The following is a 26,015-nucleotide window of genomic DNA, read 5'->3' on the forward strand; positions in this document are numbered from 1 at the left end:
ATCCCAGGGCTCTTTTCTCTCTTTTTGATATAAGGATGGCGAGGCAGAAATAGCCCTGGCACTTCGTTACAAACACCGACCCCGAAAGTAAATTTAATTTTTTTTCAACGTTGCGCCATCAAGCGGCACAAGTTACCGTGCATCGAGATTTATATTGTTTCTTATTTTTTTGCGAATAAAGACTGCTAGGCGGCAGAGATGTATAAATTGCCATGGTTCTGAAGCAACAACACGAAAGCAAACAACAACAATGACAGATAATGTTAGAGGTATATTTCTTTTGTTTCATGTCATAACTACACTTGAGTTTGGGGAAAGGGGAGGAGGATGGCAGGTTTGGTATCAGGGGGGCCAAAACCAGATGCGTGTGTTTCCATCCTTACCCTTAGTAAAACGTATCTCGTGGAAACGTCTGCGTATCTCATGGAAACGCTAACTCGCCTAGGGTGTATCTCGTGGAAACACCTGGCTATCTCGTGAAAACGCTTACACTCAGCAAATCTCGTGGAAATGCCTACATCTCATCAACTCGCTTGGAAATTGCCTATATCTGAGCGACTCACTTGGAAATCGCCTACACCTGAGCAACTCGATTGGAAATTGCCTACATCTCCGAGACTCACTTGGAAATCGCCTACACCTCAGCAACTCACTTGGAAATTGCCTACTACCTGCTATGGTGTATCTCGTGGAAACGCACCTCATTTGTTAGGGATACAAACGCAGAGAACAAAGAAAGGGCTAAAGTAAACTGTCTCAGTATACAAGGTGTTGTGAGAATGCATTAGTAGCTTTGAGATCCTACAGAAGTTCTTATTTGTTTCTCCAATAACCTATCCAAGCCTGATTTCTAATTTTACTTTCCTATAACTATGTAACTGTACGCTTTGGATGAGTAAAATATCAATGCTCATTCACCCAACTAACAATTGACTTTCACAGTGTGATATCCTTGCACAAAAAGTTTAATAATTCTCTACAAAATATTTTAAAAAAGTGAGTTCGAGAGAGAACTTGAAACTAGCCTTATTCTTAGGGCTGTTGATAGCTGAAAGTAAAGTGAACCACTCGGCCAATCCTACTAAAATACAGAGACGGTTTGCAAAATCCATTGTGTTGTAATTTTTCATTTCATAATAAGGGCCTAGTTCCAAGGTTTCTTAATTAGTTTCTTAATTTCAATTTTTTCGCGATTCGAAAGTTAACTCGTCTGGAGTATTGCAATGACCTTGTAAATAAATCGCATGTTTTATTGATGGTTGGATGGTGTCTATCAGAAATAGACATAGAATGTAGTAGTAAAAGTTTCTTTTGGTTTCTACATGTAGGTTTCTTATAAAAAAAAAAACATGTATAGGGACTCAAATTTTGTGCAATTAGACGATATCAGGCTGTCGTTTTGCTAAACCTAATTAAGTCGCAAATTTACCTTTGATGGAGAATCGAGGAGTTTTGTAGTGGAAAAGCTAAAAAGGTGAGATTCGAGAGTGGAAGAATATATAACAAAACTGTGAAAAATGAAAGTCTCGATATCTTCTGCTGTTTTTCCTCTTTCTTATTTACTCATATGCATCAGATCACACCCCGAACTCGCCGTTTTTTTGAAGAATTTCGCCCTTAAGTTTCTTACAGGAAATGTATCTTCAATATTTTTTATTTTTATTTTTTTAGAGTATAATGATCTCCAAACCTCGACCCAGGCTGAAGAATTCGCTATCTTTTGTCCGGTTCTCATGCATTGGAAATGAGGCCATAGAAAGCGAATTTTTTTTCGATTCGGATAGATGCAGGGATGAGTACAAGTTGCAGCACGGCTTGTCGTGATGCTCAGTTTTTTTCGTGTGAAATTTGCACGCAGTTTTGCAGCGTACCACAAGCAATATTATTAGTTACAACTATCGCAACAAAGATGTTAGCCCCTACAAACGAAAAAAAAATGTTTGGCTTACTAAATAAACAGTGAAAGTCGCATCAAAACATTTACGCTAGCCGACATTTTCAAGTGCCCAAAATGACCTACACTTTCCAACAGCTTCGCTACTACTAGGGATAACAAATAAAAATCATATTATGCGCGACACTATATATTTGAACAAAAACAGCCTCTATCAAAATTCTTAACAAAATTATTCTTGCATCAAAAATGTCCACTTTCCGTCTTTCCAAAACCAACCGCTCTAACCAGAATATACACGGCACTATATACTTGAACAAAAAACCTTATCAAAATTATTAACAAAATTTACAAGTTTCATCAAAAATCTTTCCAAAACCAACCGCTCTAACCGGAATATACACGGTACTATATACTTGAACAAAAAACCTTATCAAAATTATTAACAAAATTTACAAGTTTCATCAAAAATCTTTCCAAAACCAACCGCTCTAACCGGAATATACACGGTACTATATACTTGAACAAAAAACCTTATCAAAATTATTAACAAAATTTACAAGTTGCGTCAAAAATGTCCAATTTTTGTCTTTCCAAAACCAAACGCACTAACCAGATATTCAGCATCGGCTGTTTGGAAATTTTCGAATTACTTCCAATAAGTCAATACAAACAGGAACATCAACCATCTTGCATTCGCGATAATATCCCCGGTAACTACTATGTTTCACCGTACATTTGTTTTCGTGTGACATTTCACACATATGTCTGGTCACCGGATGGCCGTTGATCTTGAAAGTCATGTTTTTTTGCGTGACACAAATATCACAACTGCTCCTAGGATTAGCGTTAACGTTGCAAGCCAACGCTACAATCGCAAATGACACGTACAATAGAAGCATCATGATTGAAGTTCAAAGCCTCTAAAATTTCTCCGTGAAGCGTCGGCTTCTTCCTAGTTCTTAACACGTACAGCTCCTAGCATAAACTGTTGTTTCGACTGAAAGTTGTTTATCAGAATTCTTATTTATACACAAGAGCAGGTATCACACCTTTCCTTCCCGCTTGCTTAATTGCACACCTGCTTAAAAATTTCACAACAGTATTGTGCAATTTCGTGCGCAGACTCCTTCATTTTGTCGGAATTTTGATTCGAGGGCTATCAGCGCACCCAACACCCCAAGCCCAACTGTCTTTTTTAAATAGAAAAATCATTCCTTTTGAAAATTTTGCATTGTTTTTAAGACTTTTCTTTCAAGCGGCAAATCAGGACAGAAAAACTTTAGCGGTATTTTTACGTCCAAAAATAGGCCTTTAAGTTAAAGGGGTTGGTAATGTAGTGTTGCGACTATCAACGACGATGGAGAGTGTATATAAAAAGCGACGTTGTTTATGTTGAAAGGGTTGAGATAGAAATACATATGGCTAGAGAACACACGTGTTATGATTAAATTCTTATATAAATTAGTGAAGTTAAAAATACTAAAGGCCCTTATCAAAAGGTAGAACAAATATCCTAATTTCTGTTCGTTTAGTGCCTCAATTGCTAGCTGAAAGTTACGTCAAGCCCGTAATATAGACGAGCTTTCTGGGAATAGCCTCGTTTTCAAAATATTATGTTGCATTAACTTCAGTTTTGTCATGATAATTTGATATTCTATCTGAATAACCTTATTTGAAGGGCATAGAACTATTATAAGATTTCGGATGGCGTCATAATTATTATAATTTATAAATTCGGGAAAGGTGTATTAAATCGTAATAAAATTTTTCTTGCATGAAAAAATTAAAATTAAAAAGATGTTACGTTTATATCCTGATAAATGTTATGAAAATTTCAATTTTACATGGCGGAAGATTTTATTCTATCAAGTCGAGAAAATTGTGTCTTCGAATGCAGATTTTTTTGCCTCGTAAAAAATCTTTTTTACGAGGCAAAAAAACTTTTTACATGACGGAAGATAGGTTCTAGTAAGTCTTGAAAACTGTGTCCCGAAAGTCAAACATATATTTCTTTGCTTGGTTCACGTGCACTGCTAGAAACGCCCTCCACACAGATTTGTTACATGGCTTCCCTGTACTAAGCCTTATCCCGGTATTTCTCGTGAAATCCCTTAATGCTATTCATTCGTCGAAATAAAAAAAGCTTGTGTCAGCATAATTTACATTATTTACACAATAACATATTATACAAAAGTTAAAAAAGTATAAAAAAAACTTAAAAACTAAAAACGTTCTTTTTACATCAGAGGATTCAAAAATAAAAAGTTAAAAATCGTTAATTTTAGGTTGAGTCGAATAGTGGCTGAGCAAAATTATAAAAGTATATAAAAATACAAAAGTATAAAAAAGTATAAAAAAGTATAAAAATAAGTATAAAAATAAGTATAAAAATAAGCACAAAAAGGTACAAAAATAGCAATGTTTTTTACAAGTATATACAGCTCGACTGAGTCAGTGGTGTCGTCACTCACCAACAGTAGCATAAGACACTCCCTCTGCTGTGCAATTAAAAAATACAGTAAACGAGAACAAGTGTTTAGTAAAATGGTAAGGAATTTTCAGTGATGAATATTGAACAGACAGTTATATTGAACAGATTCGATCAACTATGCAACAAAATGCAACGAAAATTTTTAATTAGCTACTGCCACAATCAACATTTCTGAGGTACACAACAACAACAACAACAACAAAACATTTTACAAAAGAATAATGATAATAAAATAACTGTGAAAGATTTTTACTCGACAATCTTTTTTTTTCGCACTTCTCGTGTGTGAAACTCTCAGCCACATGTGTCGTTGTTTTTCCTTTGAATACGATCTCTAGTCTTTTAGTGCAATGTCGTTTTTCTGTCTCTGTAACTCTGTTTGTAACTGTTTTTTTTCTATAGTTTCCTGCTAGCAGTGGCTTCGGCCTTCCACGAAGCGATCTATTTAAAAAACAATGAGTCATTTTTATGCATCGTTGTGTTAAATGGGTAATACAGGATTTAAAATTTGACACCGGAAAATGGTAGCCATGTGATGGTACAGATGGTGTACTGACATCACCTAGAACAGAAACTTTTGATATTTCTTACAAACAAAATGTATGCCATTTTATCAATTTTTAAAAACGAATGAAAAAAATTAAAAGTAATTTTTAAACAAATATTTACAATTTTCTGGAAATAGCGAGGTTTGTTATAAAAAATTGTCACGTAAAACTAAGAAATAAAAATTAAATAAAAAATCGAATATTGTTACCCTTTTGAATATATCCATGCTCCTTTAAGTTACTTTAGCCTTCAAAACAATGTCACATTTCTCACAGTATGCGGCTATCTCTTTTGCATCTGTCTAAAGGCTGAAATACACTACCATTTTTCAATGATACATTCAATGACATTAAAGATGACAAATTTTGGCGCGACTTATCATTAAAAACATGAAACTTGAGCATGTTTTCTTAGCAATATGGACTCTGAAGAAGAAATGCAGCTGCTGTTGCAGTGTATATGTAATCTGAAAAGAGAGTCAAACATAGGAAAAGAAAGCAAAGAAATGTTTGGGTGAAGCCGTGGTTTTAAATAGGCGAACTGAACTTGGCATCTACAATATTCTCATGTATGAACTACGCGTGGAGGAAATTGCAGAGTATACGCGATTTTTAAGAATGCCGCCGAATATTTTTGATGAGCTCATTAATCTTATAGAAGCACATTTACGAAACCCAATTCCAGCTAAAAGGCTGGCTGCTCCAAATCTCAATAAAATTTTCAGTCGCTTCTTGCGTCCCTATTCTCGGGTGAATTATCTTGTTCAAATCTTTGTTTTCAAAAATGTTTACGCCAAAACTATATCGCGTGCAACAAGTGTGCGAAAACAATGGATTCGATTTAAAACAATAGAAAAAAAATGTCATTGAAAAATTAAATGTTCAACTATTAATTTTTTAAGGTCATTGGGAATGAGAGTGTAAAAAATGACATTTTTTCCTGTATACACTGTCATTTTTCAATAATTGGAAAATGATCATTGAAAAATGATAGTGTATTTCAGCCTTAGGAGAGAGGTTTTGTAAATTATTTATAGTTTTATATTTTATCAATGTACAATGAAACAACGATCCTAAAACATATAAAATAACGGTAGGACAGGTTAAAAAAAATTACATACCTTTCTTCAGTCAAAATAAAGTTTACTATCCGCCCCCTGAATGAAGATGCTTCTTCTAACGCAGGTGAAACAGCTATGACGTAAATAAGTTCCTGTTTGTTCTCTACGTTTCTGATCTTACAATTCTCAGCTATTTAGCCACCAAAAGATGCTTTCAAATTGACTTGTTAATTAATAATAAATCACTCTAGTCGTGATAACTGGGCTGGGTTTTTCAGTTTTGTGCATGATAGGGCTATTTAGTGAAGGCATGTTTTATTAACGATATTTAGTTTTTATGAAAATAATAATGGACGCATGGAGAAATTAACAAAAACGTAACAACTCCAGACAAATAAGAAAATCTTTTTTCTTTTACGAAATAAAGTTTCATGAAGTTGAGCCAGTTCACCTCATGTAGTTGTAATAATACATACATGGCTGGTACGTCTGGTAAAATTGTCTGAAAATTTGAGATTTGTCTGGACAGTAAAAAAAGATGGAATTATTAGGAAGAAAAAAATTAAGTTTTTTGTTTTCAGATTTTGCATTTTTTGGACCAATTTTGGATGAATTTTCTTTATGGTATGGGAAAACGTATAGTCGTGAGTTGAGTGAGTTGCGAGTTATAAGTTCCAAGGCCAGTGAGTTGCTTTTTTTACGGACTTAAAAAAATAAGTTATTTTTATGAACTTTTCTAAAGGCTGAGATACACTTAAAATTTTTATTTTGTCTGAAAAATTTTAAGAGTCCTGTCGCAGTCATCTTTATCTCAAAAAATTAACGTCAGAAAAATGCGCACCTATTGTCGGCACCTTTAAACTTCTTTCTTTCGAAATGTACATATCGATTTGCAGAATTTTCTTGTTCTGAAAATATCACACCATGTCTCGAAATTTAATTCAGGGCAATTCGAAATACCTTTGAAATGTTTCAAAATATTTAGAAATATTGCTGAAATAAAAATTTGGACAGTGTTGGAGTAAAAATTTCAAATATATATCGGCCCTAAAAATCTCAACATAAAATTCAAAATAAAACTCTTATTTAAATTATATTATACACAAAAACACGTCTCTTCAGAAATTCAATATGGCTACCTTGCTTTTTCATTCTTCTTCAGCTTAAAAAATGGTACGAGTTTTCTATTGACTTCAAAGGGGGTAAAATTTTGATTTGTGGCGCAAACTCACTACTTTACTTCTTGAGCATGATTTGTATTGAATTTTTTGAACTTATTGCGATTGACAAAAAAGATTTCAGCCAATTTAAAAACTCTTATCAAAGAAATCAAGAATTTTAATTGTCCCATTTCTGCTCTGTTTCCAAGTAAAATTTCAATATTTAATCGTTTATAAAGAAACACCAGTGGTGGAGGCTACGCGCACTTGTCCATGGTAAGCAAAGTTATTTTTCCGGACATCGTTTTCCGTGAAATGAGGCAACTCACTAACACGGCAACTAATGACTAGACTCACGGAATTCACGACTCGAAGATTACCAATACCCTTTTTGTACTATTGTCTGAAAAGTCATATGCTTTTTCACTCTTATTTCTGTAAAGAATGTTGCAAATTTTACGGTCCTGTTTAATATAAATTCAATGAGTAAGTTAATTCCAGGAAAGTTTCTTTCGATTTAGAGAAAAATTCAACCTCGATTCCAGACCCTTTTTTCATCAAAAAGAGGAAAAAAAGCCCTGTGATCGAGGTTGGAGAAAAACTCGTAAAGATTCAAATCAATAGCTAACTCAAAGTGTACCCATTTAAGAACTTGGCTTTATTGTCAATATTGATTTATGTTTTGTACATATTATTTTTTATACGAACCTAGTTTACGACCTTGCCAAATATAAAGAACATATTAAGAACGTACTCAAAGTTTATTTTTGATAAAGAGCAAAATAGCAATAATACTTCATCTCCAGTGAACATATGGGTTTTTCATCTCTCACTGGAAAAGTCGTCAAAACTCAAAATCCTAGTGGTGTGCTAAAACATGTTATATACTGCAATAACGTACCCAGTTTTGACAACTTTAGTATACTCTCCACCGTATATTCAAATTTTGATCTAGAACTCAAAGGTCCAAACCTATACTCAATAGAAACATTGCATCAATGCGTTTGTATTTATTTTCTGATAATGCGTAATGTTGTCCCTACGGACTAACGTCACGTTGTATATATTTCGAATCTTGATGTAGAACTTTGCACTTGACAATGGCCGTTGTACGGCCAAAACGTTTTTAAAAATATATTTCACCTAAAAGAGTTGTTCTTCTTCATCCCCAGGTCTTTTTGTCTCTTGACCGGCGCTGGTTCGTCACTTGCACAGGCCCTGAGATTATGTCGGATTATTTTTAAAATAGTTTTAATTTCCTTTGAGCCGCTATACATGTTGCTAAGGGGGAGGGGTTACCTCAGGGATTCAAATCAATGACGCCTTAAAAAATTAATCCATTGCGCTCGCCATAAAGCATACAATTTTCTACCATTCATGGATTTCACAAATCTTAATGAAGGAAAGCTAAACAAGAAGCCCTGCGGCTTAAAGATTTCCGCCATTAGCAATAATCTGAAAAAAGATATAAATCGTGACATACATGTCACGATTTTATAGCTATAATACATTATCTTTCACCAAAAATATCCAGCCTCAACATTTCCTCTTTAAATTAAAATTCATTGATAATTAATTAGTTCTGCTGAATAAAGCTTTAGTCTACGTGCTTACAAAATTGTAGTACAGAAGGAAATGACGTAATTATATAACATCAAAGATGGCGCCTTATAAGACGATCTTCATTATGCTACACTGCACAAGTTTTAACTTTCGATTATAAACTTTAAAAGAAAGTTATGTTCATTGGATAATAAAACAATTTGTTGCACTGTTAGGATTCTTATTGGCTTAAAACTCATTTTAGCCTCGTTCTCAGAAAAAAATCTGTCAAAACGAGGATTTCAGCTTTAGCCTGGATAAGTTTTAGGCGTCCAGGCTCAGGGCTGTCTCTATCTATCTCTCTCTCTATCTTCCCAGGCGATATTAAAGATTCCGCCTTCGCTGGCGGAAATCAATGATAAAAGCTTCTTACAAAATCTGTGTTCGAAAAGGTGACGTGGCAGGAACTTGACCTCCACTACAATACCACTCGAGGCAACAAATTATTTTTTTCAGTTTTCTTGATTTATCCGCGGCTTCAATTTATCTGTTATTTTAGCCAATCAAATTTTGCTACTTCAATGCAACCTTCTTACAAAGGACATCCTTCATAACGGACCTCTTTATAGCGGACACTTTTCTCAGGGACAGATGGAATTACTTTCAAATTCTCGTTTCCCGGGTCCCCTGGCACCTTTTTTTATAAGAACAATGAGTCTCAACTTAAGAAGAAGGTTAGTGTTAGATTTTATATAGCGTCCATCGAATCACAACATAGCAAAACCAGTATAAATTTCTCTGCAGGGAAACCTAAGTGAAACAGACTTGTCGAAACATTCATGCTTAAATGTTTTCGTTTAACAATAGCCTATATCTTCAAAAAATTTAAATTTTTGCTTGTTTTTTGTAATGTTATTTCAGAGATGATATAACTACTTTCTTTCTCTTTTATTATTACAAAACTTTCCTACTTGACACTTTTGAAAGAACAAAGCATTTGTCCAAGGAAAACAGTCTATCACGTTTGTTGTGTTTGTTAAGACGTCACAAGAATAAGAATAATTAAGGCTCAAGTCATGGGAAAAAAATCATTGAAATTTATAACGGAACGGACCGCTTTCGAATTAATGCAAAATGCCCTGTTAAACTGTCATAAAACCTCTATGTGGACACTGATAAAACAATTTCTACGGGCAAGTTAGTCTACTTTTTGGAATAAAAAATACCATGTGCACAGTATAAACACTGCGTTCGATTTTACCATAGTTCAGCGAAGACCTCCTGGACACTTGTCTCTATGGTGTCCAGGAGAGAGGTGTTACTCTAGTTTTCCATATAATTTTGAAATTTAGAACCACTAAACTATAAGTACGAGGATGTGATCTTATCAAACACATCTAGTTATCTAGTTTTCGGCATACAGGCAACCAACTTTAACCTCGTTTTTAGCGCTTGTTGTCTCAGCCGTATCAATGTCAAAAAAGATTCAAGATGCCCTGGGAATGAGGTTGCACAAACTTTACTACGTGTCTCATCTTTATCTTATATATAAATTTTTCCTGGGTTTGATTATTTATTATTGGATCAATGGAGATTCTAATATATAAAGTTAAGCACCTTTTTTCTCCCTTAAAAAATTAATATTTTAACTGCTCGGCAGTGATATGATTTGCCTTACAGTAATTTTATCCCTCGTTTTTCGAAAAGCGTTTTACCGCAAAAGGCTTCGCGTCTAGATGCAGCTGTATAAATAACATTCCTTTACAAGAGTTACAATCCATTGAGCTAATAATCTCCTCCTCTTTGCATATTTTTTGCTTGTTCGTTACTTTTCTTTATAATAAGGTGCCCTCACCCTAGGTTATGGTTCTAACAAAAATTAGGGATTTGGCAAAGTTAAAAACTGAGATGTTCAAGGCCATAAAAATGATATAATTTCTAATTGCTTGTGGCGTGACATAACACAATTACGGAGTTTCATACTGCGCATAAATTTTCAGTTTGTTTTACTTTGCTTTGATAGCTCAAATAACTTTGATTCTGTTTTTGTGGAGATAAGCCAGCAAGCAAAACGAGCTGAGAGCAAGGGAACCCTCTTTGCCATTTAGGCGAGCAAAAATATTTCTTACTGAGGAACTTTTTGCGGAGCTAAGCCCATTTGCCATTTAAGAGGGAAAATATTTCTTACCAAGGAACTTTTTAAAAAGTTAGTCAGGTGTCAACTTATGACCTTTAGTCCATTTCCTTTGGCTGGCGTATTTCCAAGAAGAAATTTCTTGCGTACTGGGTCTGAAGTGACTTTTTGGCGGGAAATATACAAATCAAAATTGGAAATCGATTACGACGTTTAAAATTTCTTCTTTTAAAGAAGAGAAGGGAAAAAATAACCGTCAACAATAAAAACCGCTGAGAAAAGTTATAAAGTTTTGTATTATTTTCGCGTGTTTTGTAATGGCTCCTCGAATTAAGTTTAAAGAAATGCAGTTTGTGCTTTTAAAGAGGGAAAAAGGAGAAATGAACTCAGGTCTGTAACTTTATTACTTTTACTTTCTTAGGTAAAGAACTAATTCTCTTCTAATTTTTCTTTTATATAGCTAGCTTACAAATTTTTCCAACAAACTTCTGAACCTGCAATTTATTGTTCTACGGCTATAGCCGGTAGAACTTTAATATGGGCTTTACAAATTGGGCTTTAAAAGGGTACCAGTCTAGTGTAGCGGTACGTAATTTATTAGTTTTCGAGTGTTGATAACCTTGGAAACAGAACTACCCTGTTGAATGGTACAAAAGGTACAAAAACCTATTACAAGTAAATCATTTTGAATCATTATTTTATGTTCAATTGGTTTCGCCAGTTTTACCAAGCTACAACGGTCAAATCTTATTTTTTTTTGTGATTCGAAATTTTATGAAGCTAGATTTGTATTCGCTTGCAAGGACTTTCAACAGGCTACAATTCTTTTTAAAAAACGGAATAAATCAAAATAGCTGTTTTTGTTGAATGTTACGTTTCATCTAGTTTTCAAGAAATCAGTGTATACAAACTTGAACTCATTTTTCTTCTTTCGCATTTTTCTTTCGTCTTTTGCTGTGTGCCAGTTGAAAGTAATACACCGTAGAACTTCCTGCCGAAACGGCTGGTTTATTTCTCTTTACATTACAATAAAACCATGTCTTTTATATTTTAAGTTACCCAACAGTACCTACAAAACGATGGCTATAGTAATAGATCTTTTAACAAAAATTGTAAAGAACTTTAAACATGCTTACCGGTAAAGATATGCTTAAAACTCTGTTTTCTTGTAACCTTACTGTTATTAATTGATAACTGTCAACAGTCAACGCACGCAGGGTAGTTCAATGGTGTTCGCTATATCAGCTAAAAACATAAGAAAGAAATCAAACTCGAAACAATGTTTATTACTCCAGATTTAAAAGCATTTTATCTATTAGCGTGTTTCGAAGAAAATATTCTTTGATATATTGTATCTGCATTGATTCTGTGTAGCTACTGGGGGCTGAAGTGACTTTTGGGCGCGAAATATCAAATAAAATTAAGAAATCGAACGACGTTCAACATTTTTCTCAAGAAAGAGAAGAGGTAAGTGGTTGTTCAAATGGTGCAAAATTCAATGAGGTTCATATTCAAGAGACATTTATTCATATGCAAGGAATCATGGTTCATATTCAAGAATTATCATGCATATTCAAGGAAGGTTCGTTCAAATGCAAAATTTAAATTTATTCATCTGTAAAACAAACATGGTGTCTCAAATCTGGTCTGTTAATTTTATTCACTGGTCACTAAAATGTACCAACGAATTTCATTACAAGCAAAAAAAATCGCAAATTTTTGCATTATAACTTTTTTTTTGTGTGCATATTTTCGCGACTTAAACTTTCGCGTCTACTTCTAATTCGCGAAAATTCCTAATTGTCTATTTTGATGGGAGGATAGAATAAAACTAACATCATATTTTCTAATCTATCTTACTTTTTTCACATACGTCCATGATGTCACATCATCTACACTTTTTGTTAAGAAACTTTACGGCATTAATTTGTGCGGGTAAGCAATGTAGTATGGGCGAATTAGGCTTAAAAACGGTGTTACCCGGAATTAATTCCAGATTTAAAGCATATTTGGTATCACTGGAAAGATAATTTTATGTAGATTAACAATATCTTATGCCTCCATACACTGGTGCTGAGCAATTTTTTTTTGGTTGATTTAAAAGGGGTATAGCTTTGACATCGGTGGAAAAGGGGGGAAATTTACTTCATTTTCAGAGAAAATCTTCAATTCATTAAAAACTCTCAAAAAACTATATTGTTTTATATATTTGTTGTTGTAGTAGTACAAGTAGGGGTGGTACAGCATGTGGTAAAAAGTATGGAGGAAGTTGAGGTGGCACTTTTTGTTGTTGTTGCTGTTGGAGTCAGATCGGAATAATTTCTAGCAGCAGAACGTATAAGATGTTGCGTTCTGCTGAAAATAGACTGATGACTGAATCCTTGACTTGTTCTTGCCGCTGCCTCCATCCCTTTCCTAACTATTCTTCGAACACGCGCTTCAGTATCTTCAGTATCCATCTTGTTGTATTGATTTGTTACTACCATAATTACAAACGATTATAAAATTACAAACCCAATTACAAGAACTTTCCCGTAATTACAGGACCAGGGCTGCAGGGAACTTATTATTTTACCACAAAATCATTTGTTTTGAATTTAGAATAAGAATTAAACGCCTTGCATATGCATATCGAATGCTTAAATATGAACATCATTGGTCTTGAATATAATCAAATGTTTCTTGCATAAGAATATGCGTGTCTTGAATATGAATACCAAGCGGGCACAAGACGTCTTTAAGACGTCTTAAGATGTCTTTTTTAAATCTTCTGTTAGAAAACGCTATTAAGATGTCTTTAATGCAATATAATATAATATAATTTAATATAATATAATATAATATAATATAATATAATATAATATAATATAATATAATATAATATAATATAATATAATATAATATAATATAATATAATATAATATAATATAATATAATATAATATAATATAATATAATATAATATAATATAATATAATATAATATAATATAATATAATATAATATAATATAATATAATATAATATAGTATAATATAATATAATATAAGTATACACGTGTCCGGCATGTGAATATGTGTGTCTTGCATATGAACGAATTTTCCTTGAATATGCATGGAAATCACTTCTTGAATTTTGCACCATTTGAACAACCATAGAGGTAAGAAGAGAAGCATAAGAAAAGAAAACCGCAATAGAAAGTTATAAAGTAAAGTAATTTAATTAAAGGAAAATAAAATAATATAACGTTTAATATTTTTGTGTGTTTTATCATTGCCCTTGAATTAAGTTTATAGAAAAAAAGTCTGGTACTTTAAAGAGAGCAAAAATGAAATACTCAAATTCCTAAATCAAAAACACGGAAAACGGAAAAAGCAATTACATAGGGGAAGGTTAGCAATTCTCTTAGTAGAATGGTTTTTATAATTTTTTTCTGCAATGATGCCGTTTTCAATTTCTAAAAAACAAATGCATTTAGGACTTACGATTTTTTAGAACTGGTACGGAACAGAATATCTACCCCTATTGTAAAAAGAAACCCTAAAGATCTGTAAACTGAATTAAAAATTTCTTTTTCTTGATTGCACCGTCGAGTACAACTTTTGTCTCCACTCCGCAACCCTTCAAAGTCAAAAATGCATAAATATGCCTCTCTGATGTTCCTTTTACTAATTTTATGCATCATATTACCACGAATAAATGCCTAAAGCGAAGAAAAATTTAAATTATTGACTTTTGCTGAAAGCAAGCGAGGCAGTGTGTTCGAATTTGGTTTTAGCTGTATACTATAAGAATATCGAGACCGAGAAATGGATTAAAAATTAGTTATATCTTAAGAAAATACCCAGGCTCGGCCTTTTGTTTTAGTTACGAAAATTTGTGCGACACACAAATTTTGATTAGGAGTTTAATTTCTTATATTGTATGTTCTTTCTTTAGGCATATTAAGAGTAATTAGCCATGTTAAGAATATTTTTAAAAATATTTGAGGCTGAGATTTGTCAAAATGTGAAGAATACTGAGGCTGAAACAAAAAAAAAACACTATTTATTCTTATATAAAAAAGCGTGTAGTCAAAATTGCTTCGCTAGTGCCCAGATCTGCGTTCTACAAAACTCCGTAATGATAAGTAATCTCTACTAAACAGGATATTAATTAATATACTGGGGCATTAAAGACAAGGCAGTTTTTTGAATTCTTTACAGTAATGCGTTTTTCTAAGATTGTGATCTGATTGGTAAGTTTTACAGTAAAATATTTCGCTGCTAAAAAGTAAAAACTGTTCCGACGTAACGGTGAAGCGAATTTTTCAAAATAAAATAAAAAAATTAAACTGCGCATGCTCAGATACATTTCGCCAGGGAATTTGACACCAATACACCTCTCCCGAATTTCATAAATTATTATAATTATGACGTCATCCAAAATTTTATAATGGTTTCGTGGTCCTTCAAACAAGGATATTCAGATAATTATCATGACAAAAATGAAGTTTTTTAGGCAATATAATATTCTGGTTGAATTTTATTTAGATTTAAAGAAAATTATTATTTTGAAAACGAGGCTATTCTTAGGAAGCTCGGCTATATGAAGGGTTTGACCGTAACTTCCAGCTTTGAATAGAGGTACTTAACGAACAGAAATATTTAAGAAATTAGGTAATCTGTTCTACCTTTTGCTAAGGAACTTAGGGATAAGAATCATTTTTAGTATCGACCTCTTTAATTGAGTTTGAAATAGTTAAGAAATTCGGGAAAGGTCTATTCGCTTTTTTAACTCACTATCGTGCTTAAAGCGATTTATGTTTTCAAAAATGGTATTATGTTTCGTTGTTAGAGGTGATTTTAAAGCTAAAATGACTGACAAAATAAAAAAAAAAATAGAAGAAGGGTTGGCGTTCAGGGTGAAAGCTTTTCCCTGCTTTTATGACCAAAAGTTGCTTCCTGTTTCGTAATTTTGTTATTCCATTTCTTTCCAGGCTACGTCGTCTTTTTGGAAGTAGTAATATTAACAAGACTTATTTTCTATTTCTATTTTTCGTACTTTCTAGCATTAAATTCGGCCACGAAAGAGCTATCGATGCACTGTAGTGTGACCCGCTGCTAAAAAATTAAAATCGGCTAACAAACACATTATGTAAACTATGGTTAGCCCAACGTTAGTCCATAGTGAGAACCAAGCTTTACATTCAGTATTTTAAATTCGCTACATGCTGTTTCTCGTGACAACGAAAAAGATATTTCGCAGCTAATTTCCCGCCAAATTCGCCATTCACAATTCGCATCATGAAAATTTCCCTTTCAGGTTTCAGTTTTGCAAGCAAAGCTAGTTAGTTATGAAATTAAAAACGAACCAAAACGAATCAAAATTACCCAAAACTAACTAAACAAACCACAACCACCCACAAAAAGCTAAAAACCATCCAGAGAAAAAAAACACTTGTGCAGAAGATGCGTTTGTTATTCTCTTTATTATGAATAAAAGTACAAGAAGCTAAGGTTAAGTCGCTCATAAAGTTGGAAGAAAAGTAAAAGGTACATTTAAATCATTTATAACTTTTTTGAATACATCTTTACGATAATTCAATTGTACATGCGTTCCTACGGCACTCCATCGTCCTACAATATCAGAAAAAAGGAGGTAAAAATCGTGTTTTTATGAGAGTTTGTTTGAGACGAAAGCGTGTTTTCTCCAGTTTTTTAACTTCCGTCGTATCAATTTCTTTTAAATTTTCAGGAAACGTTAATAATAATAAGATACAACTTATGTGTACTTTTCATTAAAAACAAAACGCGGCAAGAAAAGTTATCACGAAAAAGTGTGTTTTCTCCTTAATAAACTCTTATAAAGTGTGATGCTCGCAAAATAAGCTGCGATGGAGTGTTAGTTTTCCCGAATTATCGTAAAGGTGTATTATTTTGTTGAACTTTTTTAATAAAGCTAACTAAATAAATCACAACAAAAAACATAATAGGTTCCAAAAAACGTTGCAAAAAAAACGTAGTTGTCGAATACGCTCTGTAGTCCTATTTCTCCCCTTAGCAAAAAAATTCACCTTGTTGCAATGGGGAACTCCAGTGATAAAAGATTTTAAGACACAGGAGGTTCGAAGTCGTTTGACTGTAGCTTTGTAAAGCCTTTTTTTTCTTACTTTACAAGCCAATTTATTTTTATTTCAAAGTTCAACAAAATCATTTCTCCGCACCCGCTTTTTTGCACACAAATACAAACAACTTTTATGTAATTTTATAATTTCTCCGTGATGGAGAACCATTGAATTGCATGATCGAAAGATCGTTCGTGTCGTGATTAGTTGGTAAAACGGGGGTATTAATATTGCATGAATAAAAATCACTTTTCTTTTTTGAAAATTACAGAATGCCTTAAAAGTTAACGGGGTTTTTCAAAATTCACATAAATTTAATGACCGTTAATTGAATGCAGTGTTAAAGGCTATTAATTTTAAGACTAGTTAATTTCATGACCGTTAATTTAAATCGCGTTAATTTCTTGACTTGTTAATTCCTTGAAATAAGGTAGAAACTGACGAGAAACTAGATAACATTTTTATCGGTGTTTGTATTGGAAATTGGTATAATGTTCTCCTATTTAATATAAAAAGTACAAAACATTTGGTTATGTTGTGTTGGTATAAGTACAAATAATGAAATAAAAAGAAATGAGAATCTTCAACCGTGTTGACTAGCTAAAAAAGCATTTTTACGTATTGGCAATATTTTATTGAACTTTATTTCCTAGAGTTCTCTTTTAAAAGAACTATATGTGAAGTGCGAAGAACAAATATAAAATGTGGTCGGAAGTTAAGGCCACCTAGGATCGAAAAACTGCAACTATTGCTCAATGCTTATATAAAGTGATGTGCTGCCATGGTTGCTGCAAAGTACAAATCAATGATCAAGGCAGAGAATTCGTAAATGACATTTCTACAGAACTTCATAGCTTGATTGCAATAGAAATTCTTATAGAAAAAATATAATTCATTCTGGTTTTACAGGTTCCTAATTACCCTCTTAGATCCTAATTAACCGGGAAATTAAAACCCGAAAAGTTTATTTTTCCCGGGAAATTAGGACTTAAAAGTCTTACTTTCTCGGGTCTAAATTTACCGCGACACCGGGTCCAATCCTAAATGAAATCGCGCCTGTCTGTTTTTTTATGAGAAAAAAATCGAATATGCGAAGGCTAGTACAAAAATTTTAAAAAAGGAAAACAACTAAAGTAAGTTGTTTTTGATTTCTTATGCTTTTCTAAGTACGTATCGAACAAAAAAGAAAAATGTGATTTTCACTGAAGTTCCCCTTTACATTCTTTCATGTGCTCTATCACATAAATGACAACTTTTGATACTTGAGGGTTATTCTACACACCTTACCCTTGGGGGTTAAAGTACTCAACGTTGTAATAATAACCGGTTGCGGCGTACTAGCAAAAGTGATACTGTTTCATCATTTTGAGAAATAGTTTCCAACGCCAATTTGCAAAATCAAAACTTAAAACGGTCAATTATGGTTTTGGGGCTGTACTTGTTTTATGTTTTTTATTGAATTAATTTAATGCTGTTTACAAAAAAGTGTGTATGTGTATAACCGTCCTCGTCAACTTCTGTATTTTTGACTTAGCTAGGGTTTTTGTCCTTTTAAAACAGCCCTTGGAACGAGATTGGTATCACTTTTACATAATGGTGTTTTAGTCTTTTTGTTCTTGAGTTTTAGTCAACATTAAATTTTGTCTAATACTAACGGTATTCTGTCTGTTTGTGCACGAAAGATCAGTTAGCTACGGTAACACGAAATGCGATATGCATAAGGACGGACGACCCCGTCGATTTATACACAGGCTACAGGCTAGTATTCTTACATTACTATTTTGCAATAAGTATGTACAGATTTTTCTTTAGATATTTCGAGGGATGCATATCGAAGCAGCTTTTGTCGTATCGATTAGTTTATCGATATTGTTCTTAACGATATTTGGGTGGCTTGTTGCCTGTAAATCTTGGCGAGAACGCGACGGGATATTGTTATATGATGCATTTATCATTGACAGCTTGTTTATGCTGTGCACAATTCTTTTGTTTACTGGCACAAAGGGCGAAAAAATATTTACAAACATGTATGTATTCCTTTCTTTGATATCAGGAGCAAACCGTTCTCTCATTGCCATAAACAGGTACATCGTAATCACGTATCCACTTCACTATGAAACAATTCTTAGTCGCTTAAATTTGAAAAGATTAGTTATTTTACTTTGGGTATCAACTTCAAATTTTGCTGTTTTATCGTGTCTGTTCAGCAACTCATGGTTGCCACCATCACGTGACCTCCATCTTATGTTTTTCGCGCCTTGGTTAAAAACGGGAGTTCTTGTCGCGGTTGTTGTGATGCATGGTATATTTGTCATTTTTATTACCGTTATGGAGTTCTTGTCGTGGCGAACAGATATGGGGTTCCAAAACAAAGTTTGTTCCATCATCATTGGGCGAATGAGAACACTGTTTTGGAATCCCTACCAATCATTTGATGTGCATGTGCAAGATGAACATGAAACACGAGATCGTAAGTGTATAGGAACTACCAGCATGATACTTCTCCTGTTGCGCATTATAATCATCGCAACATTTCTTGGTACGCTGTCACACTTTTTGATCACAGGCACAGACGTGTTCAGGGAAGCCCACTTTAAAGTGATATGTCCATTGTCAAACATTTTAATGACGTTGAAGCCACTGATAACTATTTTCGAAAACGTAAAATCAGAAGATTCTAAGGCGCTAAAACACTCACTGATTCAAGTTTGCTGTAGAAAGAATCAACAAGTGGATGCGTCGTTGCGGTTAACTCAAGTGACGTCAGAGTTTCCAGATCCTAGTCTTCTTGGGTTTAGTCCAGAGTTCGGAAGGATGACTTCTGAACATCGGGAAGAGATTCTTCAGTTGAGGCGAGATTGTCTTGAGTTTAGAAGGAAAAAACAGCTTAGGTCATTTAAGCATTTGGAATGCCCTTTATCCATGGAAACAGTTCTTTAGGTATAATCTCGATCTGTGGATGATTTCTTTTTGAGAACATTTATTTTTGTAAATGTTTTAATGTTTTTAAATTTAAACTTTCCCAGTTAGTGGTAATAGGGGTGGAGAAAAATTTTTATTACGCCCAATAACTTTTTTTTAAAAAGCTTTAACTTGATAGGTAAACATATACTATGTCTGTATACCTAAAACTAACTTTTTACAGGTGTTACAAAATACGGAGGATATTTTACTATAGGGCAGGTAAATCAAATGTACATTGAAGAAATACGTTTGTTTGCGGGGTTGAAGGCGTAACCACGCTAATTGCTCCATGAAAGGTGCCAATTTTAATGTAAATAGACTTTGTAAAAATATTTTCCTAAATAAGTTAGAACACTGAAAAGTTTACGAACTTTTTAACGTGCACAAAATTCATCCCTGACCACCCGTTAATGCCGCATGTTTTGTTTTTTTAATAGATTATACGGTTACATAATTTTGTTCACGAATTTGCGTTAGCTATATTATGCAGCTCTTTTTGTTCGAATTGTTTTTTGTGATAAATAAAATATCGATATATGGAAGAAAATCTTTTTTCCTTCTTTTTCACGACATTTCGCGAGATCAAATAAACTCTACCGCTCTTCAAGTATCTAACGTCAATTGAATAGCTCTAACATTTTTTAATCCAACGGATTCACAAAACAATCACCTAATTTTCAACCATAAATCGATGTTTAAACTGAATTACCGAATGTTTATGCTTTCCATCTAACTTGAGCAGATTTAGTGTTTCTACTGCTTAGAAATCTCTTTAGGTGTAATGTGACAATTGCTTTTCGGTAGTTACCAGGTAGAAAATAAAAAAAGAAAGGAGAAAATATAACTTTTTTCTTATAAAAAAAACGTGTATACATTATGTGTAGAAAAAATATGTACAAACGTAGAAAACGTTGTTTATCTGTTACAGCCACAGTCTAAAATAAAGACAATTAAATAAGTCCAATTTAGAATAAAAGGTTTTTAAGAAATTTTTTAGCCTCAATTTAAAAAAATTAAGAAATATCCAAGACTCAAATTATTAATCAAACAATGTTTAACCAAATGATGTGAATTTAAGTTTTCCTCGTATTCAAAAGAGGAGATTGAAGCTATCTCCTAATTATTCTTTTTTTATTGAAATAATCTCAACTTTCAGGCTTTAGATATTAGCTATAACTTGAAACTACCTCTAAAAACCCCTACGAAATCCTTATATTCGGGAAAGTATAATAACTTTCCTTAGGATCATCGTTAGATGTTGAAACTTAATCGTTCTGAGAACTTTGGTCACGTGGTTAATCTGATTACCCAATTTTTTAGGATTTCGCTAAAAAAGTCGAGGAAAAACGGATTTTCGGGCAATTTTTGGCCTTTATTCGTGCGAACTATGTAAAAACCTGAAAATATGTTAAATAACGTTTTTTTAACTGTCAGAAATTTTAAATATAATGTAAAAATTCGCTATAGAACGTAAAAAATTGAATTCTAAGGATTCAAAGAGCTCTGGGGACGAGAATGGAGAAAATCGGTATAGTTAAGGTGAGAAAAATTACGTATCTAAAAAAACTCATTTTACTATCCCCATTCGAAGAAAGCTTAGTTCAACCTTGTCCCACAGCATCTTGTGTATATTATGAGACAAGGTTGAGCAACCTCGATCCCAGGACTGAGAGATAAAAAGCCATGGAAACAAGAAGGTTAGAGGTTGAGTCAAGTTAACTAACCCTGGGGTGTTTTTGCGGAGCTAAGCGAGCGCGTATTATTTTTTTCTATTTTTAACTATACAGCGGGAGGAAATCAAATTTTTAAAAAATTTTTGACGAAGGTGTCACTTTTTTCAGTCGATAAGTCAAATCCCCTCAGTCTCGGTTATCCCAATTTTTTTTCTGCTTACTCTAACGCTCTGGGAACGAGGTCGCTATTTTTAAGAACACCGTCCCATTCGAAAATATCTCTATAATAATAAGCCAGTTCCGTGTTTTTAAATTTTAGATTTTAAGAACTTTTTTGTTAAATTATGACTTATATACTTTCTTTTTATGCATTTTCAGATTATTTTTTTTAGTAAAAGGCATATTCAATATACTGAAATATTTGCTGATGTCATCAAAATTCAAATAACAGAACTTTTCAATTGTTTTTCTGCCTAAGTGGATTTTTCCACGGGCCTAATCAACTAGTCTATATAATAATACGCCAGTTCCGTGTGTCTGTCTGTCACTTTTGCAAAGTGGATAAAATTTCTTTGATAAAGTCTATAAAACATCGTCTATAAATTTGTTCTGTAAATTACCAAACTTTGACGTTAAAGCAATATTGACGTCAAAGGAAAGTATATTAAGATTAGTGAAGCCATTACATTGCACTTTTAAATTTAAGGCTTAATAACTTGGAAACGGGTGGAAATAACTGACGTCATCTCCTGTGTGAGTAACTAGGGACTACCTGGGACCAATTTGGGTAGGTTTTACAAACCTGGGTCACCGAATCCGTTTCGGAAGAGACGGGTTAATGACGTCATCAAAAACTTTTAAACCCTAATATCTCCTCATCTGTTTGTCGAAAGTACACGACCCTATACATTTTCTTGATCAGCGTTTCAAGATCTATACGATGAAGGCAGCAGGTGTACAAATTTCTAAATAAAAATTTTGGGGGGGTTTGACTGACGTCATCAAAATTTTAAAACCCTTATATCTCATTAACTGCTTATCAAAAAGACATGATCATATACATTTTCTTGGTCAGCGTTTAAATCTCTGCACAGTACAGGCAACGAATAAACTAAATTTCGCCAAAAATTTTTGTAATTGCACTGCTGATGTCAGCAAAAAATTTAAAACAACCTATTTTTCCATTGTCCTTCTGCCTAAGTGGATTTTTCCACGGGCCTTATCGACTAGTCATTCAAATAAAACTGAAAAAACAAAAAAAAACTAAAAACTTGCGTTGTTCAGAGTTACGTAAGTTAAGAAGTTTGTGTTAGGTAGCAACAACAGCTCATGTGATGCGTCACAAAGAACAACAAATGATTGGAATTATATAGCATCATCTCAAAATAAATGTTAAATAAGGTTAGTAGTTTGAATAAAGTTTGATTAATCTTTGCACAGGCAACGTTAGCTAAAAGTTTTTTACACGAGCCGGAAAGATAGCTAGCTAGCTTTAAAATTTGATATACAGCTTTTTGTAATTTCTGATAAGTATGAAATAACTAGATAAATGAATTGAGTTTTTTTACGATTTTCTTTCGACTTTTGTGATACGAATAAAACAGCGAAGATAAAAAAAAATCATCCTTACCCAGAAAAGCATATTGACTTGAACTTTTTCTGTAAACAATCGTCCGATCTTACTATTTCTTCTTTTGTGACTCATAAATATATATTTATGAGTGTTTAAATGCACACATATATAGATCTTCTTCCTACAGTACTCTGGTTTGTATTGCCCATAGTTAGTTCACCATTTACCTATGTGCTTTTTCTGGTCAGCAGCATATATTTTGGTCAGCAGTCTTGCTAGTATTTAAGCTGCAGTTGCCTCATGGTTTTCCTTTTCAGTTCTTGCAGTTTTTCTTATGCTTATGTCTGCTGCTTATTAATCCACTTATATCTAATCAATCATTTTGCAATCAAACCAATCTTTGGTTAAATAAACATGAATTTATCACCTATATGGATGCTGTTATACTTTATCTCACCTGCTCAAACGCCAGATGGCTCAGAAGATGAAGATTCAACTTCACAAACCTTCCAATCTGCTGCAAAGTCTGTCGCTCTTGAGGATTCGTCCACACTCAAAAAGAAACGTATCCCAAAATGTCCTGGTTGCAGGGAACTTCTGGCTCTACACGACTTTGGTAATCCCAGTCGTCACTGTCCAGGTCGTCGTTCTAGCGCTACCAACACTGTCACATCAGCTGCTTCAACACTTTCCTCAACTATCGCTAATAACCCAATGTCTTCAATCCAAAGATCTTTGCCTCTGCAGTCTCACCTAAACAACTCAAACAAATCTTCTTCGCCGTCTCAGCTAGCTGCTCTTCGAAATCAGCTGGCTGTCTTAGAACAGGAAGAGCTATCCCTAAGGGAAAGTTTACAAACAGAAGAGCAACACCTTCTCAATCAGATTGCTGCTCGACAATCAGAATTAGCTAGGCTTCGCTCCGCTTCTTCCAGAAATGCCCGTCCAGCACAAATTTTAAGCACTTCACCGTTGCAGCAAACTGTAAATCCAACCAATCGTGTCAAAGACAATCTCCGCCCTTCACCTCTTGACGTACAACCGCCATCTTGTTTTGCTTCCTTGCTTGCTCCGCAACATTCCGCCAATTTGTTGACCAATCGCACTGTATCGTCACAACAACAAACACGCTCCCTATCGGATGTTTTTCGCCAGCAAGAAGACCGTAGTTCAGAATTGTTTCTGCGCCCTGCACTTCCTTCCAACACTGGAAATCGTAAGCCACTTCGTATTGTCGATTTTGTGTCTCGTCTTCGTCCTGTGAAGCAGGAGAAGGTTATTTCTACTGATCCTGGTTCGCAAACTACGCTAATGTTGGCCATTGGAAATAAGAAGCCAAGACTGGAATCTCTTTCCATGGAACAATATAACATAGCTAATTTCAGAATTTTTTATGAATTATTGTCTTCTGCCAGATTGCCAACCTCGTCCGATTTACGTGACTATTTGTCTTATTCCATTAAGATCTTAGAGTTGGCTAGAAAGTATGACGATGAATATCGAATTCTTCAGCACACTTATGGCTATCCATGGAGCTTTGACAATAGCCATTTGCATGAAGTGATGCTTATACCTCGTTGGGCCTCCCCTCCTGTCTCTAACGCTTCCAGTACCTTAAGTAAGGGAAATTCAGGTTCACCTGCCTCAGAATCGTCTTCAGGGTTTCCTACACATACTTCTTCCGGTGTGGAAATATGTCGTAATTTTAACCGCCAAAAAGGTTGCCAGGAAACAGAATGTAAATTCACCCACGTCTGGTAATCAGGCTTGTGGCAAACCTCATTCTGGACAAAACCACAATTCTGACAACTGACTACCCTCAGAATTTCGCACTCCTTTTAATGTTGACTTATGGACCAATGAACTGGCTGAAGACCCAGATCGTGACTTCCTCCTTAATGGAATTCACTGTGGTTTTCAGCTTCTTCCTAAGGACTCTGATTTATTGCCTGCCGAAATGAATAACTACTTTTCTGTTACCAATCCTACAGCTCATATGAAAGTAGAAGCTACTCTGCTGGATGAACTCAAAACTGGTAACTATATTCTTACTCAATGTAAACCTACCATTGTCAGTGCTCTTGGGGCTGTCCGCAAACCTGACTCTGACGAGTTACGCATTATACATGACTGTTCCATGCCAGTTGGAAAGGGTGTCAATACGTACATTGATATTGAAAAACAAAAATTTCAAACTATCTATGATGCCTGTGCTATGATCAAACAGGGATATTTTATGGCCAAGGTTGATCTACTCCATGCATATCGGTCAGTACCTGTTCATCCATCAAACTATGCTGTGCTTGGTCTAAAATGGCGGTTTTCTGGAAGCACTCGATACTCATATCTTGTCGATACTCGACTTCCTTTTGGAGGTCGAAGTGCTCCTGGAATATTTCATCGCCTTACACAATCTGTTTGTCGTATGATGCTAAGACGAGGTTTTACTCTCGTTATTATCTACCTAGATGATTTTCTTGTTATTGGCCGAACACAGACTGAATGTTATGAGGCCTATAACACACTCTGTAAATTACTTGTTGCACTAGGGTTTCACCTTAGCCCTGCTAAGTTGGTTCCTAACTTACTTTTCTTGGAATTCTGCTTGACACTGTGTCACTTACCCTTTCTCTTTCACCTACTAAACTGGATGCATTAAGGGAAGTAGTGTCACATTTTTTAACCAAGCAGAGAGCCTCTAAGAAAGAGTTGCAACGTCTTGCTGGTCGCCTAAATTGGGCTTGTGAAGTCGTGTATGGTGGTAGAACGTTCTTGAGACGTGTCCTGAATCTGATGAACACCTTGTCTTCCCCTGCCTCGAAGTGTCGCTTGACGCTCGAATTTCACAGGGATATAGCTTGGTGGGATA

The 26,015-nt window shown here is 34.2% G+C and overlaps 1 protein-coding gene across 1 annotated transcript; it reads left to right on the forward strand.

Moving 5' to 3' along the window:
- Positions 1 to 10,603: 10,603 nt before the first annotated feature.
- Positions 10,604 to 20,193, forward strand: LOC130657592 (uncharacterized). Its single transcript, XM_057460579.1, has 2 exons — positions 10,604 to 11,223; positions 18,749 to 20,193. The coding sequence occupies exon 2, from the start codon at positions 18,761 to 18,763 to the stop codon at positions 19,874 to 19,876; it is 1,116 nt and encodes a 371-aa protein (XP_057316562.1). The 5' UTR covers positions 10,604 to 11,223; positions 18,749 to 18,760; the 3' UTR covers positions 19,877 to 20,193.
- The last annotated feature ends 5,822 nt before the right edge of the window (positions 20,194 to 26,015 follow it).

This window comes from Hydractinia symbiolongicarpus, chromosome 9, assembly GCF_029227915.1.
Source record: "Hydractinia symbiolongicarpus strain clone_291-10 chromosome 9, HSymV2.1, whole genome shotgun sequence".
NCBI classification, from domain to species: Eukaryota; Metazoa; Cnidaria; class Hydrozoa; order Anthoathecata; family Hydractiniidae; genus Hydractinia; species Hydractinia symbiolongicarpus.